This window comes from Lissotriton helveticus, chromosome 4_1 (genome assembly GCF_964261635.1).
Source record: "Lissotriton helveticus chromosome 4_1, aLisHel1.1, whole genome shotgun sequence".
Lineage (NCBI taxonomy): Eukaryota > Metazoa > Chordata > Amphibia > Caudata > Salamandridae > Lissotriton > Lissotriton helveticus.
Window position 1 is genome coordinate 1,267,766,737 of NC_136063.1, and position 19,521 is coordinate 1,267,786,257.

General features: G+C 41.8%; 1 protein-coding gene across 2 annotated transcripts in view; it reads right to left on the reverse strand.

Moving 5' to 3' along the window:
• Positions 1–1,863: 1,863 nt before the first annotated feature.
• Positions 1,864–19,521, reverse strand: part of TSHZ1 (teashirt zinc finger homeobox 1) — a 111,917-nt gene continuing 94,259 nt past the window's right edge. Inside the window, exons 1-2 of one of the 2 annotated variants that reach the window (XM_078687824.1) lie at positions 16,054–16,293; positions 1,864–6,389 (exon numbers count right to left, since the gene is read on the reverse strand). In XM_078687824.1, coding sequence (XP_078543950.1) covers positions 3,199–6,177 — 2,979 coding nt within the window. In that variant the 5' untranslated portion in view covers positions 6,178–6,389; positions 16,054–16,293 and the 3' untranslated portion in view covers positions 1,864–3,198. Of the gene's footprint in view, positions 6,390–16,053; positions 16,294–19,521 lie in introns of those variants that run through there. The other variant, XM_078687823.1, reaches the window with a different exon arrangement.

The following is a 19,521-nucleotide window of genomic DNA, read 5'->3' on the forward strand; positions in this document are numbered from 1 at the left end:
AACCTCAGCCTCCTCTCCTTGTACAACTGCTTCAGCTCTGCCACAGTGAAGCCTTCGATGTTGCTAACAAGCAAGAAGTGAACTGTGATTCCAGCCAAGGGTTCAGGGCCTTGTGGAGAGCATTTGGTAGGTCATTACTCACTCCCACAGAGGCAAGCAGTGTAGACCAGACCACGTCCAGTTGGTATTGGTCAGCTGGAAAGCAGGAAAGGCCTCTGGAAGCTTGTTGTGGCTCTGTAGCCCAAACAATAGGCAGGCCAACTGATCATTGGAGTCACTTCTGTGGTCCTTTGTTCAAGGCAAGCAGGTCCAATCTTCTTCAGATAGCAAGGCAATCCTTCTTCTGAATCTTCTCAGGTACAGGGCTATTCTGATTTCAGGTTCTGGGGATGCAAATGTTATATCCTGTGCCAGCCTGTGGGTGGGGAACATCCCTTTGTGTAAACACAAAACTGATTCTGTTTAATTCTTCTCTTTCCCTTGGGTTTGACTCCAGCCTATCTAGTGAAACAAAGGGCAGGCAGGCCCCTGTGCAAGCTTCATCTGTCAGTGACAGGATGGGCATCTTCTGAAGTTAGGAAGGGGCTGATTACAGCCCTCTGGCTACCCTTTAAAGCTCAGGAAGGGGCAGAGTACAAAACCGCAGGCCACCACTCTCGCATCCTCCCCAGAGCCGGGCTACCTTGCTGAGATCACAGCCCACACTATAAATAACATTGAATTCATTGTTTGTGTGAACTGGGACAACACCATCCACAAACAAGATTCTAACCCCAAGTCACCACCTTCTGTACTCCAGAACACCAGCCAGAATTGTGGACAAAACACACAGATTAACAAAGCAGCTAGTAAGGCACAAGGAGCAGTCAAATACTGCTAAGTGGCATGGGTTTCTTTAATCTGAGAAAATCATTCTAATACACCACTAAGGTCCTGACTACGAATTAGATATAATTCCAAGCGAAGATTCCCACTGGCTGGAAATATCATTACTGGCCTGTATCTCTACATCGCATTCCGCCTATTATGAGTTGAAACCCTCGAGATGCAAAAACGGAATTACTGTGTAGTATTCCACAAGGTATTCTGAGGGGCATGTACACATTTCTACTTGTTCTTAGCAGGTGGTGCATGAGTGCTCAGGCTTCTGTGTGGGTCAGAGAGCTCTCTTGCCAGAGAAAACATCAGAATGGAGAGGGGGACAGATATGGCTGCTGTGCAGGCAATTGCTCCGGTACTGGCTGGTAAAACGGAGTCCAGTGTTCCCGCACCCAGGAAAGCCAAATGCGAGAATACCAGGACAAGCGTCATCAGGAATAGCAGGATCCCATAAGACAATTCTGCTCCACCTGACTCTTAGTCAAGGCCTAAGTGGACTGTGAACATGGGCCTTTTCAGAAATCAGTATTTTTTTTTACTTTGGCCAAAATAATTAAACACTTCAAAGGTTAGGGCCTAGCAATATAAACGAACAAGCGAAACATGTTTTAAAAAAATGCCTTTGTTAGATATAAAGAACGGGCATACCTTGAAGAGCACACAAACAAGATTACACTTAAATTTATCTAGTGCAGGGAGACTCATTTAATAAAGGTCCTACACCCATCTCACCCTGCGAGATCTATAAATAGCATGTCCATTTCAAATTGATAACGTCGCAGTAGTTTTGTACCTGTCTTTGTTTGAAACTATTGTGACTGTCTTTTAACATGTTAATGCTTATGGGTTTGAATGAAGCATGTCAGAACACAAGCCATGAATAGATGATGCTGAATAGAATTTTCTTGCTTGACTGCATAAGTGATACCTCGTCTTGCAGAAAAAAACCTCACAGGCAAAATAATGACGACATGACAATGCACATAAATCAAGAACTGCTTGTGGGTTTATTTTACACTTGAGAAAACAGTGGGTTTAATTGTGTGAACCAAAATGTACTGTACAATATTAATGATAGAACATCAAAATGTATAATTTCGTAGTGCATTGCTTGCTTTATTTGTATTTATTTCTTCCGTTTTTTTAGTCTGTTATTTCCTTTTGTACATGCATCTGAACAGACGCAGGTACCATTTCCTATTTAAATCAAGCTGCAGGAACTAGATTTTTTTCTCCAAAAAATGTGGTTTTTACACTATGTACACAGAGTCGAATATAAAATGACAATATAAAAAGTTCAAAGAGAAAGCATACAGCCAGAAGATACAAAGGAAGTTAGAATAGTTTAAAATGTTAAGATATGTTAACATGTAGAATTTAAGCTGATGCTGGCAATTTACAAGGAACATAATCCAACATTTGCCCCGTCTTTTTTTCCTTTTAATTAACCATTGCAGCACACTATAGAAAGTTAAGCTTATACCAAAGCTTGCATTTGTAAATAACTATAAACTTCAGTACTTATTGTACAGAAAAAGAAAGAATTAACATTTTACATGTCTTTAAATAGAAGCTTGCATACTTTTTGCCAAATATGGCGTTATAGCATCCAGAGGGTTTGGGCATAGTGGCGATTTAGTTTTCTTTTATAATGTATCCATATCTGTCTTTATCCAGATAGAAAGAACATAGATATAAATATTAACATTTGTGACTTCGGAACCCATTGAATATTGACAGATCTCGTCCTTTGCAGAGATGCATGCACGTTACAAACCAGTTCTCTGTTTTAAAAAAAAAACACGTTATTATATTCGGTTTTAAAATATGTTTTTTGTCTGACACAGACTTCCTTTGAATGAAAATGCCTTTAGCCTTTTTAGGGGAAAGGGACATAGATGCTTTTACAGCTCTCAAAGGGTTAACGTGACGCTACTGTCTGTGACCTTTATTGTCATGGCAACATTGCAATTTTAAGATGTTCTGTTTGTCATTGCTCTTTGTGTCTTTTTTTCCCTCTTTGTGGCTAAAGAAACGTCTCTCAATAGTGTTTTCCACTATTTTCTACAAAAGATAGCTTGACATCAAGAAGGATGTTGGAAATAAAAGGTCAGCCTTTGACTCACAAAAAAACATGCACAGATCAGACAGAGCATATAAATATAACTATAAAATATGTGTAAGAAAAAAAAACGGGTCCAGATAGGCAGTTCAGCAACAAATGTAAGACTGATTTCAGAGGCTCAGGCCAGGCCTAGTGCAGTACTATGAATAGGTTAGTGCAATGTTCCTGTGGTCACTTGCATGCCTGACTGCACGCTATTGTTTTTCTAACTCGGTTACATAGATCAGGTGGTCCTCAGGGGACTTGCCATGTGTTTTACTAAGGTGCAGTTTGACTGCGTGTTTGCTTGCAAAAGTCCGGTTACACAACTTACACTGGAATGTGGAGCCCGAGTCCTCCTCAGGAAGTCCCAGCGAGCTCAAAGTCTTATTGGTGAGGACTTTCGAAACATTCTGCTGTTCTTGAATTTGATTTAGAGATAATTTGGAAAGATCCTTCAAACTAAAGCCTAAATGCGTCTCTAAATGCCCTATGTACGTAGATGCAGTCCTGAACTGAGAGGCACAATCATTGCAAAAGAACACAGGGTGGCCAGTGTCCAAGTTCTTTAAAAATTTTGTCCCACCTGTCCTCCTTAACTGGTACTTCACATTGGCCAACCAGTGGCTAATGGTGGTCATGGAAAGACCAGTAAACTTACAGATGTGTACCCGCTCCTGGGGGCCGAGGTCTGACATTATGTACTTGCCTTCGGGAGTCTCACGCAAGCTGGAAGCAAACTGGGCCTGAAGAATAAGAAGATGTTGCGGGTTCCAGTTGGACTGTCTGCCTTTCCTTTTGTGTACTGGGGAAAGCTCATCTAAAGCTTCCTCGAAGCTACTTCCATCAGCGTCAGATTTTTCTGATACAGTCGATGGTGTTGAAGATTTGGGGGTCAAACGTCCTGTGAGGTTCTTGACCATGTCAGAAATATCCATCAGTGCACTTTCCCTCAAGGGTGAGGATACGGAATCTGTCATGTTGGAAATGAGAGGCTTGTTTTTGGACTTTGTTAAATCAATGGGCTGATCGCTGTTCTCATAGTAGTACCGGTCAATGGCATCCACCTGTTTGACAGGTGTTGTGGGGTAAATGGGCTTATCCAGCATGCTATTGCTTATCTTGTACAACATGGCTAACGGATCCAAGGAGGGACTAATGGGTTTAGAGACTTTGCCTAGATGAGTGTTCATAATTGATTGCAAAGCACTCAATGGATTAATAAATGAGGGTTCTGGTGAATGGTCAGTGATGATCCCTAAGTTATTGCAGCCATTGGTGACTTTTATTTTGAGCGGTTCTGTGCCATTTGGTGTATGAACTTCTGCTTGACTGTCCTTCTTGGCCTTTGGAGTTTCAACTTCAGGAACTTTTGTGGGCATTGACTGTCCATTCATTTCATCAGATTTTGGAAAGTCTTTATTTTCTTTCGCTTCAGGAGTCATTACTTTGACTGGAGTGCTTCTTTCCTTTTCCACAGGTTTCTCTTCTTTCTTCACATTTATTTTGCCAGTGACCTTCTCAACTAGCTCTTCCATGGCAGAGACATTGCTCTTGTGAGGTGGTGGTGTTGGGCTGCCAGGTGAGTGGATGAGTGCATTGTGGTCAGAGGAAAGTGACTTCACGCTACTGGCATAGGAGGGCTGCATCTGAACACTCTGCACTGTGGATTGAAGGCATTTCAGTGTCCCTGGCAGCTGGTAAGCTGCATGAATGCTTGGATACCCACCCCAAGAAGGCGCCCCATTCTGAGCTTTGCTGATTGCACTAGTTACTGTGTTTTCCAGGGATTTCAAAATATCCAGCCCCCCTTTAGGGCTGTCGTCAAGATCCTCTTCTCTGAGATATTGGTACACAGTGGTGGGTTCAAACTTTTCTGTGGAGTCCTCAACTTCTTCTTTGATCCTTTTGTCAGTCTCGGTTACCAACAGTGTTTCCTTTTCAGGCTCTTTCTTCTCTTCAGAATGTGTGGATCCAGTAGGAGAGTCAGATTGTCTCTTGATATTGGACACTGATAGTCGGGAATGGGTAGTCGGCGGCAAAGGTATGGACTGAATCTTTTCCTCTACCACCGAGTCTAACACTAATTGTTTTCCCTTTTTAGATGCAGAGTTGGTCACTTTTAAAAAATGACCAGTGACCATCATGTGTGCAGTAAGCTGTTGCAATGTGTCATGGGAACTGCCACACTCCATGCATTTCAAAATTTGGGCTTTCCTGGCTTCAAACTGCCAAGTGTAGCTAGCACCATTCTGATACCCATAACGGTTATTTGGAGTCACATATGGGTTTGCAGATTTCGGGTCCTTTGCATTGTCCCCTGTTGGGGTTCCTGGAGTGACCCCTGCTGGCTCAGGTGAACAAGGCGAGGCCAAGTCCTGAAGTGCTCGTTTTTTGGTGGAAGGAACAAGCTTGGTGATGGCTGGAACCGGCTCCTTCAGAGGCACTTTCTGGTAATGCTTTGTTTTAATCATGTGCACACTGAGATCTTGCAAAGATTCAAAGGAATGCCCACAATACATGCACTTTAACACTTTCTGTGCATCCTCTTTTCCTTCCATTTCCATGAGGGAGCGCTTTCTAGGCTTAGACCATCGCTTGGTTCGCTCAGATTCTCGGTCCCTGTTGTCATCCCGATAGTGCCCAGTCTCGTTCATGTGCACAGTTAGATCCACCAGTGTGTCATAGGCCGCACTACAGTCTTTGCATCTGAACTTACTTGCACCAGTGAACACAGACCCATAAAGTTTATTGTTTTGCCGGTAAAGTTGCACGGTGCTAAAGAGACTTGGCTCTGGTAGCAGCCCGTACGATGTCTGTTGCAGAGTTTTTGCCAGTGCAGCTTGATGCCAGTCATAACCTGATCCACTGCTGTTACTGGTACTATTACTACTGGTGCTGGTACTATTACTCATATGTGTACTATTACTGGTGACAATGTGGGCATTGGATGTGGCGTTGGCACTGCAGTTGGTGTCGGCATTCTCATTATGGGCACCTTCGCTGCTCCTTGTGTTCGGGCTGCATTTTTTTAAGTCTAATGCTAGAGTTGACCAGCAGGATTCGGAGAGCAAATTTGCGTAGACAGCTTTAATTTGTGCCAAGCTGTCCTGTGGGTAAGAAGCATTGTCTGCACATGGAACATCTTCTTTCTCTTGGCCGTCCTTGGAAGAGGTACTTTTGAAATCAGCCATCTGATCGCTGTTCTCACTGAATGGCGACCCATAGCCTGCATCCTGGTTTGTGGCAGTGCTGACTGGGGAGTTCTGGTAGGTCTGAGCTTCTTTGAGCTCTTGTTCTTCATGGCCCAAATAATCATTTTCCTGGACATCCAACGACAGCCCATCGTCCTCTACGTTCTCTTCATCCAGTTCTGCTGCCTTCAACTCTTCCTCAGGAACATATGCTGAAAACAAAAGAGTAAGAGTTATGTTATGAACTTTATACGTTTTCCATCTTCAATAACAATCAACAATAAAAAAGCAGGCAGCACAGGAAAATGGCTAAATATCACAATCAACTGCAGAATATTTTTGTAACTCTACATCCAGATTAAACTGTATGTGGAAACCTGCAACATCATTAAGAATTATTATTTCTGTAAAATAATATTTTAATTAATAATATTTTTTTCTGCTTTCAGAGGTTTCAGACAACTTCATTAAAAAAACTATTTATCAACTAGAGAAAATAATAAGGTTATTTAAGCTGGCTGGAATTTAAATTCTTAAAAGTGCACTTAAAATTCTCCCATAAAACAAAGTGTCAAAATAACTAAAGAACACTATAGCACATTACCCTAACAAGGTTGTGTTGAATCTAGGTCAATAAGCGATGCTCTGTGAATGATATCACATACTAAGTCATCAATCTTATCTGATTGCTCTCTTTAACCACATTTCAGTGAACATTGGGAGCATGTTGGTGTTTCCATAGCACCACATACTGCCAAGGTATGTTTCAAGGTGTTTCCTGGAGATTGACTGATTAGGATGCAGACACCAACACATACCAAAAAGAGGAATTATTTTAAAAAATATATATAAATCGGGAAAACCAAGAATGGAAAGATCCAGTAGATCTGAATGACAGAGATACCACACAGCCCAGAGGACGAACAAAGAGAATAAAACATAGCAGGTGTCAAACCATTTACTTTACTAACACATGATGCTAAAGGTTCAGAGTCAGCAACCCACTGCTGTGGTGCCTTGTTCTCTTAAAGAGATGTCCAAAGTTAGCTGGCCACAGTTCTAAGGATAGTAGGACCGAAAGTTTGGCTTGTGTGTTCCGGCTTGCCAAAAACTACTAAAGTGTGGTAAGTCACAGTAAGCGCGAAATCTGTAGCGAGTACACTGTTGTCCGAAATCTGGCACCGGGATCGCGTTCTGTTTTTGGCAAGCCAGAACACACAGGACAAACTTTCGGTCCTTGATATGAGGTATTAAAGATAACCACTGGAGATTATAATTTGGATTTTATTGGGAAAGAGGATGAAATGACCAGCCGGGTCAGAATTACAACTGGCAGAGAGGCGATTGAATCTAGTACATACAGAACCAGACAGCCCTGAAGAAGTTGAGGGGTAATCCCCACACAACGAAACACGTGTTGGCTGGGTGTTGTTGAATAAAAGACAAAGAAAAGATTAAAAGAGACATTACTTGCTTTTGTTCTTGTGCTCCAACTCTATGATTAACTTTCATTGAACATTAGAGCGTGTGCATAGGATAAGAAATTAATCACTTGACAAGCCCCGGGGTCCAGTATTTTTGGGGGGTTCTATGGTGTTTTCCCTCACCTGTTGCACCGCATAGATTATAGAAAATTACATACTGACGCTAACTTGGCAGACACCAGTTTTCTTACTCAATAACACACCTGTAGCACCAGTACCCAAGTTCAAAGAATCATGTGTGGCATTTGCCTACTGGCTAGATACACATGACAGGCCTATGCTCATAACATTTGCTAGTGATGCCACCAGGACTGGGACGTAATCCATATTTGAATGGCCTAAACTTCAGTGCCTTCTGGGTGGGAGGGAAGATCTAGACAAAGCTAACATCAGATTTGTATATTGTTTCATCAAATAAATCCACACATGCTACACAACGTCAATAGCATATCTAAACGAAATGTGCAAAAAAAAGCATAGAGGAGCTACCCGAAGGGTTGCCTCCTACAAAAGAGTCAAATGCTGTCTGAAAGACCAGGGAGTAATAATCTCAATAACATGGGGACGTTTACTGAGAGAGAAAAGTGAAGGGTTTTGGATGTCAAAATGAACAAGTTGGGCAAAGCTAGGGCAAATCCTAAAGTAACGGTGAGATGCGGTGTCTACAAAAGCATAAAAAGTATAGTACGTAGGGTTTGAAGTACAATGATGAAAGGGGAAATTAGATAATTAAGCAAATATAGCCATTAAAAGAATACTGACAGCTAACTTAACATGTTAGAAGATATTTGCGTTAAAACATTTAAATATGTTTTAACAAGGTAAATTGTTGAAAATGGAGGACATTACAGTTTCTTGTTGCTGCCTACCTGAGATTTAATGCAGCAGAATCTCACAGCTCTGTCTAAAAAGTAAACACAGATCTTAGACTGGATAAAGTTTATTACAGAGAATGAAATCTCACACTAGAGTAAAATTGCATTCTTTTTTCAATTCTTGGAGAAACAAGAATGGTTTTATATGTTGAACTGATTATATATCTGGTATTAACAAGAGAGAGAGAGGGATAGTATAGAGGACTACACTCTTGGTCCTCCAGGCAAAGTATTATAAACAACAAAAGAGTGTGCCTTCTATCACGAAGAGCGAGCATGAAGAATCTTACTAGATTCTTTAAGAAAGCCCTCACTGACCAACCTAGTTGGTGACATGCTTCATAATCGGGCCCCACCGAGAGAGGCCGAGTACCTCCCCGGTGTGCTGCGATGCCAAAATTACTGCGGAGCTGGATTTTGTGGTGACAAGTGAAGGTGTAATAAAGTGTTTAAAAATGTCTTGATTGTGTCCCAAAAAATGTATTAAATGGCCAATCAGACACACTAAAAACAGGGTGTGGGAAAAAAGAGCTGAATAAAGTGTTCAGCTATTTCCGATGGGGTGGGGTCGACATGTTTCTGCCCTGGTGGTATAATTTACCGGGCATTCATCAGGACCGAAAAGCTATACCTCGGCGGTATGGGCGCGCTAAGGCCAACCCTGGCCTGAGGACGTGAAAGTGAAAATAGTGTCAAAAAAGTGTCATCGGATTAAAGTTGATGGTCGCTTTAGTTCAGAGGGAACACCCAGGTACCCAGCGGGTGCCTGGCGATGTAGGCGGTGTGCCATTCTCGTCACCACCCCCCTCCCGAGACCCATGGTGTGCAATCTGGATTTTCAGAACTAGAGCGACCATCCACTTTACTCCGATTGCACTTTTTTTTTACACTATTTTCAACAACAGCCACCGAGACACACGTGTTTTTTACCCAAATCACCACAAATTATACCAGCCCTTCTACTGAGGGGAGCTCTCCATGGGTTCACATTAACGTATATTTGAAATGTTTCAAAGGGGGTATTCTAATTAGGCTTTCTATTATCTAAACTACTCCTCAGAAATATTTTAAAGAAAAGGGTAATTTACACTGCATTTGTTCTACCTCTTCCCCTCCTTTTAAAGCCATTTAAAAGGCCATCTAGAGATAATGGCGCCACCATCCGGTGTAAAAATAGGAAGACAGACTAGGTTTACCAGGATAAAATATTCCGAAAGAAAGAATAATTAACAAAACGTTGCCATTCCATGATTCACTCGGACCATACCAACAACTCGGACGCTTTTCAAATAGTGCCTACAAGTAGCATGGTTGGCATATGCCAGCATTTCACAAAACGGGTAAATTAACAAAGGAAAATTCTGCTTCAGAAGTCCAGAAGAAAAGATTTGTAAAACGGCCACCGTTTTTTTTTTACATTATGTTAAAGACAGCCTTCGTTACTGTATACAAACAAAAACGGCTATTTCTTGGAACACAGAACCATCAATAGGGGAACTTTCTGAGGAAAACGTTTTAAATTATGCCTTCAGCATCTGCCATTTATTTTCTTAAGCGAGAGTTTGGGCATTATATTCGGGTAAATTCTCAAATGAGAGTTGTAAGACAGCAGTAGCAAACTTGTTTTTCATATTTTTCACTTTTTTTAGCAAAATTAACAGCCGGTAATAATGAAATAATGAACAGAGGTATATGTTTGTGAAAGATTATTCAGAAATGGTAAAAGACAATTCTATTTTTATTATTAGTTGAAATATTTTTCCTTCGGTGAAATCTACTGGATGACTTTACTGTGGAGTTTTAAATAAAGCCTCTTTAACAAGATACTTTCAGGGAGATAAATGACATTTCCGTTCATCAAATTAAAGAAATTCTCCAATCATGATTCATTCTGTTTCTTCTCGTGTCAACACAGCTCTAACTTCACCCCCGTACACGGAACTGATCTTAACAGAATACAGCAAAAATGGGACACTGTGCCACATACATTCTGAAACCTCTGGAGGACGCCTGGGACATCGCTCGGGTTTAACAAGGTAGGTTTCACAACATTAATTAAGTGAAGCAAAAAAAGATGTGAGGGTCAAAGGCGAGATAAAAAAATATGGATATTTTCATTTTTTACCAAAGCGTTCCCCTTCATTTTGCCTGCTGGGTGCCAAAGCGTCTCGGTTCTGATTGGACAGACTTGCTGTCATCTCTCAGCAACTTTAAATGTTGTGCATTTTAAATCAAGTGGGCATCAAGCGCTATATTTAAGTTTACAGCAATGAGCACCACAGGCTTGCTGTGTTTTATTTTTTTGAGTGTGCACAAAGAATGGCATGTCCAACCTTTTACAATTTCTGCACATGCAGGGTAAACACAAACATTTTCAAAAACTATTATTGAGCAAATCTTAAACTAAATTCTTCCTTTAAACTCTCCCATGTGAGAATCTGTACTCTGAATTGTTACCATTTTCAGTAAACGGTATGAATGAATACACACTCATACCTAAATATATGTTTGAATGTTTTTTCAAGTAGGAACTATAATACTGTTAAAGAGATTGTACTTAGTTTTGTGGTGCAGAATACATATAAAATGGACAGTGGATTTTCTCCCTGTATCCTTACATAAGTTTTGAGTTGAAATTCTTACTACACAGTTTTATATTTAACCAGGCCTGGTTGTGTCGCATTCCTTAGCGTGATGTATGGTGGGAAAAAGAGGCATTCGACTTCTACACCAGAGAGTTGAGCATGTCTCTTTCAAAGCTACATTCAGAAATCACCTGAAGAAGTGAAGTCTTTTCATGAAAGCAAGCAAATAAGATAATTTGCTGAACTAATTAAAGTTTCAATTATTTATTTTCTTGGGATGATAGATATTTATGTAGTTTAATTCTAAAGAAAAAAATAAAATAGCAAAACCAATAAAAAAAAAACATTGTTTTTATCTTGGAACAAACTCTAAAAAATAAAAAGTGTCGAGGTCAGATTCGAATTCGTATTTATTGCAAATAATTGTTTTTAAATCGAAAATGCCGAATTGGGAGTACATACAAAGCCTACCCGTGTGCTGAACTACAGTGCAGTCCTCTGAGACCATTAGGCTTCTCTAACCTACGTTACTGAACATTATATATTCATGAAATACCCTGGGATTACATCCATACTTAAAGAGAGGGGAATATTCTGAAAGAAAGAGTACACACAAGATTTACGAAATAATTAACAGGTTTAGGGAATTAGGCAGTGATGTTTCCAACAAGAGTGTTAGTGGATCTAGGGCAGGCATTACTACGAGGTAGCGACTACGCAAGGAAGAATTCTGAGACATCGTTTTGTAAATTCTACCAAAAGGTATTTCTCAGTAACTGAAGTAGTGAGCAATATGGATTTTCCAGCAGTCGCAAAACGCAGGGAGTTCTAACCCACCCATTAGGAAAGAGTTGGGACGAGTTAAGGAAGGTGTATCACATTCCTCATCAACTCTTTGCTATTTCGACCAAAATCTGTTAACCACTGGCACATACTTGTAATAAGGACAAGCCAGTGAAATGTGAAGTCTTAGCTGTAGTCCTCTGTAGGTGTAGTAGAACTGTAGGACCAGTTGTGTCATGCTTCCGTACCAGTATTGTCCTGCCCCCGTTATGCCCTGCACCAATATGTGTGAGCCCTCCCAGACCTAAAAATCACCTCCACAATTAATTGGAGTGCAGGAGATACTGATGCATCCTGGTGTACACTCATTACCTGCCGTATTCTCGCTCTATCTTTTGGGTCGTGCAACCATTTCTGTAGAAGAAAAACGCAACAGCACGCGGACAATAAGTGCTCTGCCCAAGTTGTCTCAGCATGGCCATGGATAAATTAGCATGGAGCTCTGAACCACCACAACTGCAGAAGGAGCATCATTCCTTGTTGCCATGCAACGCCTTTAAAGAGGTTTAACCTCCCTCGCTCCAATCAAGATGAAAACAAGAGCACCTTTTCATTTACCTTATTGTGTGTGAAAATTGTTGAACATAAAATATGTGCTGTATAATGCTTTCAATTGCTTTACCTTTATCTCTGTTGTATTTTGACTTAGCAGTCATGACCATGCTGTGGACTGGTACTGTTCTGCCACAGCAGTCTTTTTCTCGTTAAATCATGACCTACATCAGTGGTTCTTAACTTTAGACTTCTATGGGCCCCCACTTTATCACTAGCTGAAGCCAAGGGCACTGGCCTGGGCAATTGATATGATTTGAAACTTAAAACAATGCACAACAAATATAGAAGGAAGAAAACATCAGATACACAGATTAGGAAAGTTTATTTAATTTACAAGGAAAATAGGCAAAAAAAGAATGATTTAAATGGAAGACTAGACTTTTTGAAATGTAAGTCTCATTTCTAAAGGGTGCAGCAATATGCTACATTCAAGCTCATCTCTTTGTCTTATTTTACTCCTAATGCACGCCCTCTTCTTGTTGGCTTATTCGTGTGTTTCAACTGTGTCAAGAGTGTTTTAAAAAGTCCCGTTTCAATTGTTTGTTTTATGCATGTATACATTATTAATCTACTACAAATATTTAATTTTCTAAACAGCTACAGACCACCGGAGTAGGTGTGCTGGACCCCGAGGGCTCTCCAGACCACAGGTTAAAAACACTAATCTACAATATTTGCTGTTTACTACCACTTCTGCTCTCCCATCATTCCTGACTCTCTTTAATGTTGGCTACCCTCCCTACTCCTTTCTTGGACTACACGTCTCCTGAATACATTTGTTTTGTCATGCAGGCAAACTAACAGTAAGCATAAATATATTCCCATTAATTATGAATACTTGTGTCAAGGCCAGGCTTTAGCCTATGCTCACCCACCACAGAAAAATATTGCAGGAATTCTGAAGGGCCAACATTGAGTGATGATGAAGAAGTGCAAGTAGACCCACCTCAACAACGCTCTTTATTTTGTATCATGACTCCATGATTTTCTTCCTTACTGCTAAAAAACAAAGACTTGTTGGTTTGCAACAAGACTTCACATTGCAAATCTCATTCTGTGCAGTAAGGTCACTGTCAGATAGTGCTGCACTGAAGGGAGAAGGAGAGGGAGAAAAAAAGAGGGCAAATTAAATCACCTTGTCGAAAATATTATGTCTCGAATATGGGTGATGAAGGAGAAGTTGGTTGCCAAGCTGGTCCGCAAAGATGCTTGTCACTTTACATAAGGACTGGCTCGGGTCTCTCCCGACAGGTGACTCTTTGTGAAGCCCCGGCTCTCCACGTTATTGACCGCGCTAAGCATCATGCTGACAAACACTGTGGGGGCTGCATGCCTGGGGCTGCATGAGAGGTGAACTCAGTAGGCACGTGGACTTCAGTCTCCATTTTCATCACTACCATATTCTTGAGAAACAGCAATTTATGGCTGGAAGCGAGGAGTGTTGATGGAATGGCTAAGATGTGCCCGAATACCATAAGAAAGCAAGCATGTTTAACTTCTCCAAGATTAACTAACAATCTTTAATAACGTAACGACCTAAGGGTTGCTCCAAAATCAATTTCATACTTTTGAATAAAAAAATTCCATCATGCTGCATAGATTTTTGCTTCAGTGTTCAGATGGGTATTTCTATGAAGAAAATGCCAAACACTTCTTCGTGTGTTTCCGAAACAATGGTTAAGTGTCTGAAGTCCAGAAGAAGAGACATTTATGAAGAAAGTATGTGTCGTACACGTCCTCCATGCTGAATGTAGAGCCCAAACTATGCTCTGCTTTGCGTCTTAGTCGCAGCCTGAAGCTGTCCGACGATGTTATGGTAAGGCCTGGCCGGGTGGCACAGAGAATGCTCTGGGCAGATCACATGCTCGTCCAATGGCATTAAGTGGTCTCCTCTTGCAATACTTAGTAACTCAGCCCATAGAGTGGCACTAGGGTGATAAACGTGGCCACAGAATCCTCTGATATTTGAATATGATGCCACACAGAGAAGAGCAAGTTCCAAGAGGAATTTTATAGAAAACAAATGTTTTTTGTAGACTAATTTGTGTCGGTGTATTTATATCAACCTATTTACAAAGCAATCGATATACCGGATTGATGCCATTAGGAGAGACAGCATCGTCCATATTACATCAAAATAACAGAAACATACACCTAGGGCCAGGTTACGATGGCCGAAGGCCCGCCACTGCCAGCCATGAAGAGGCCGGCCCTCCGCCATTGGACAGCAATTTTACCCCTGCCATGTTACAATGGCAGGGGAAATCGTTCCTGTACTGTGTCAGTTGTAAAGACCGCCCGCCACATGCAATCGTCCCGAATACCAGATGGAGCAGGCAGCATGTGTAAAATGGCAGCGCTGCCTAGCAGGCACCGTCCACCATATTACGATGCTGGCCGCAGCCAGCCTTTCCGTGGTGGGTAAACCGCCTCTAAAAAGCTGGGGAGAATGTATTTGTGTTGGGTGGGTGGTGGTGCACTGTGGGGGGTACCATGGTACCCCCTACATTTCACTGCACTTAGTGGCAGGCACCATAGTGCAGAGAAAAGCATGACCTGCATGTTCAGCATTGCGGTGGGTGCCGAAGCCAGCAGCACCCGCCACAATGTTAACCATGCACGATGCGATTGCCATTGTGGCGGTTGCATTATAATCTGATGTGCTGGATCACCGTGTTGCAGGCAGGCGGTCCCAGGCACCGCTAAGGTGGCGGGCGGACCGCCTGCCATCCTAATGACCCCCCCTAGTTTCTAGGATTTGTGCCAAATGTTAAGTTTGTGGCCGCTGTCCCCACAGAAGACCTCCAACCCCAGCTCGCAGGCTCTGTGTTGCATCCAGAGATAGTGGGGGCAGGAAGAGTAACACTCTGGACATAAGGACGATGGGTCAGAAGAATTTAACTTTCAGGAGACGAGAGAGAGAAGAGTGGGGAAACAGATGGAGACGTTGAACTGGTTTTAAGACAAAGCGTTTTAACTTTTTAAAACAGAATGAACAGAAAAATCTCTGGCAGCAGTGTAACAGACAGCTGATGTGCAAGAAAACACTTACTTTGAATGTGTTGTAGAAAGGGGCAAGTGCCTCAATGTCAAATTGCATATGGCCACACTGTCGCTTTTCAAATAGGACCGAACTGAGTAGTTCTCAACTTCTCATGGATTTCACATTAATGTACAAATATGTTCCGCCGAGATACTAGGAGATACAACCATTTAATACCATCTTGTGGCCTAAATTCTACAACACAAATCAGCACTTCCCGACTCCTCAAAAATAAAACACGAGTGCTGTGACCCTTAAACATGGCTGCTCATCCTGGACAGGCCACGTGGGCCCTCCTCCTGCCTCTGCTGCCCGCCCCGCGTTATCTGCGGCTCTTCAGCCGTCGGCGCGGCTGGTGTGAAGCTTGGAGGAGCTTCGGTAATCGCTGCTTTGTGCCACCCACAAAGGAAACTGCGCTTGCTGTCAGTCTACGCGACTTTCAAAACCCATGCCTATCAAAGGAATCATAAAAACCGAAACTATAAACGTACCTTCTTCCTTACTGCATGCTTCTGAAGCATGAAATCCCCCGTCCAATCAAACGCTGTCGCTGTTTTGCGCGTGCGAGATAATTTGTGGAGAAGTTTCCCACAGCAGGCGGTCATTTTAAAACGCGATTTTGAAACCATCTGAGAGACAATATACTTGGTTGGGCCCCCCAAACAACAGGACTGCGAAAGAGGGCTCCGAAATTGTATACTGTCATAACATTTTCTTCGTGTGTACTAAATGCTGTTTCTCGTCACGTTGCGTCGTGAAAATCTTGTTTATGGAGACACTCGTTTTCGAGCAGGACTTCCTGCGGCTGCAGCTACGGCGGCCTGCAAGCACACCACACGTACCGACGGAGGGCCTGGTCTGTCCCGACTGCCGCTGCTAATGCAATGTGACATCAGCAGAGGACCCGGGGAGCACCGGAAGCCGGAATATGCACAGAGCAGGATAGGTTACACACACAAATCTACACTGCCATCCATGCCGAGAAAAGCAGGAACCTCCAAATCAGAGGGAAACGTTCATTTAACCTAACAAGTGACTGTGTAGGGAACACAAACGTGCAAACAAAAATTATTATTCTGATAGAAAGGCAGAATTTTCCTTTAAAAGCACAGTAACAACACAAAATATGACAACAACGCACACAAAAACACTTAAGATGCAAGGGACCCTATTGGAGAAGATTTATCAATTCAGATCTGCCTCACATGTGTTCACAAAGATTTGCACTTGGGTATATTTGGCAGTAGAGGGGACACCTTCAAGACACCCCTCAGCAAAGATCGGAGAGTTCTATTTCCAAATGAGCATGTTAAAAATGCGCCAAACACCTTCAGATCTCCCGCAGTGAAAATCGTCGACAGTACTTGCTTGGGCCTGTAAGTCTGAAAACTACGCTGTGACATCTTGTACCACGGGCACATCCTGTCAATTTGAGCCGGTGCGTCCATGTGTGAGACAGGGAGAGTGGTGGGTGTGGGACTGCTGTATCGGTGAAAGATTGAGTGGGTGCGACAAATGCAGACTATAAAATGGCCATGGTGCTTACTACGTGTACTGGCGTTATTTAATTATCTCCATCACAGGGAAACAACTAGACAGATGGCTCTTTAGTGCATATAACCTTTGACAAGTTCACCATCAACACTGTATATTCTGGCAGCACACAAAAATATATGTGCTCAGTGTAAAGTCGTCAACAAATTCACTTTACAATGGGATTCAGCTTTGGTACGCCAGCTTTCACAATACAATGTCTACCTATTTCCTGCTATTGAGAGGGTACTTTAGCGTGTATGTTCTGTCACAAAATAATTTTCACAAACCTGCATAACACGTTTAATGCAACATATCTCTGGGAAAACAAGGGTTAGAATTGGCAGTATTCTCCGGGACCACTGCCTGCTTCCCCCCAGACCAAGGATTCCAAAACATGCTTTCTAAAGGGGGAGCTTTTGTTTTGGGGCAGCCTTCCCTTTAAGAATCAGTAGCAACACTAATTCAAGTATCAGCAACTTTTCAATGGTTTGTAACATAATTGCAGTCCCGAATCATTGACACATTTCACTGTCTCCGAAATAGGAGGGGGATGCCCATTACAAGCCCCCCCATCTATTTGCAAACCCTAATAAGTCGCAACCCCCTTTTTACCAGTCGGAAATACGTTTTCAACTTGTGTAAAAGAGGTTGTTTCTTTTGGGGACGGGGCAATTCTCAGGCTTTACGATCTCTAATATAGGTCCCATATGTTCTGCGGTTATGGTGGGGAGAAGAAGCTTTTCTATTCATAAAAGAAAAAAATAGCTGGTAGAATAAGAACAACAACAAAAAAAGAGTTAAAAGTTATGGTGCATGCAACCTAATCTAACCATATATTGCAGTGACAAAATTCCACCTGTTTTCAGATCTGAAATATTCATAGCAAGTCCTGGGACTGTTGTGTAACCCATAGGAGAAGTAACTGTATGCAAATCTTTCAAGTACAAGTCTATTGCCCATAAAGTTGCTCTTTTCTTTTGCGCATCAACCCCATTATTATTAGGTTCCTTGATAAATATATAGTGCAAATAATTTCTGCGTAGCCTTTTTTGCCTCAGACAACTCATCAGAATACCACACTTGTTAGCATGTGCCGTGAACAGAGGTGCAAGACAAAGAAAGGATGTCATTCATTTTCAGTGTGGAATACCCACACCACCCAACTGCCTAACTCAAATTTTATGGGACTGAAGAGACAGGTGGTTTTGAGGGACTTTTGATTTGGAATGTGGGGTGGTGTATAATTCTACACTATAAATCTCACATTCATTTTCCTTTCATTGTTTGCCAGGGAGTATATCGCTCTCTCTACTCCACAAGTAATCACACATTCTTTATTCAGTTTCAAAACGAGAGTGAGCTAGATAAACATTAAAATACCAAATACCCTGAACAATAACGGGAAATGGTTACCAAAATGCATTAGACCTAACAAAGTAGAAAGAAAACACACAGAGAAGAAAACTAATTACGACATGATAAAAATAGCTGCCTGTTAACTGAGGACTTCAACAAGTTAATGGACACTGCCCTCCAGACAGCACCACCGTTTGACATCCTCTTCTTGTTCATTGTGCAATTGAAACAGAAAACATCCTCTGTACAAAAAACAGTTTGGTTCACTAAGATGTAAGCACTGAGTGTGATAATACCATCCAAAGGTAATCTTTTTCACTAAAGATATACAATAATGTAAACCTTTAGATTTATGCTCTTGTCAACCAGCCTGGAAAAGTAAGGAATAGAGGAAGGCCCTACTTGGATGTTAAGGGGAATACCAAGGGCAACTTGAATTATGCTGCAACTTAGAACCAAATTATGCATCGATGAGGGATAAATTATGCCGCAAGAAAGGCATGATTTGGGACATATTCCGTAGAAGCACTACTTCACAATTTCTGTAATTTTAACACATACAAATATACTGTCTTGGCTAATGTTTCACATCAGTTTTACGATTTATCACCTAAATACAGCAATCAGCAAGTGAAATATGACTAGTGAACATTTTCAATTGGTTTTCTACTGAGCAGCACACCGTTTGGCACCTTTTTCCTATAATTTATGGTAAGCTTGAACTACAAGTAAACGTTTTTGCTGAAATCGTAAATTATGCAGCATATGGTGGTTTATGTGGCAAGTGCGGTAAAGGCAAAATTATTTGGAAAAAACTGCAACCAGAGAATCACATATTTGAATGGACCTCGTAATCCCTCCAATCTCAGTTTTGAGGTGAGCAAGAAAGCAAGTCCAAACACCGCGCATGCCCTTGCCCTGCCCTTTTTTCATGGGTTTCCAGTGGCAGAAGGTCTGGGTTATGCAGTATTCAGGAAACACACTACTCACAGAGTAAATAATGTGGAAGTACAGGAAACACACAAGAGTCTGTTCATCCAACTAGCGGTGTGACTGGCTCCGCTGCT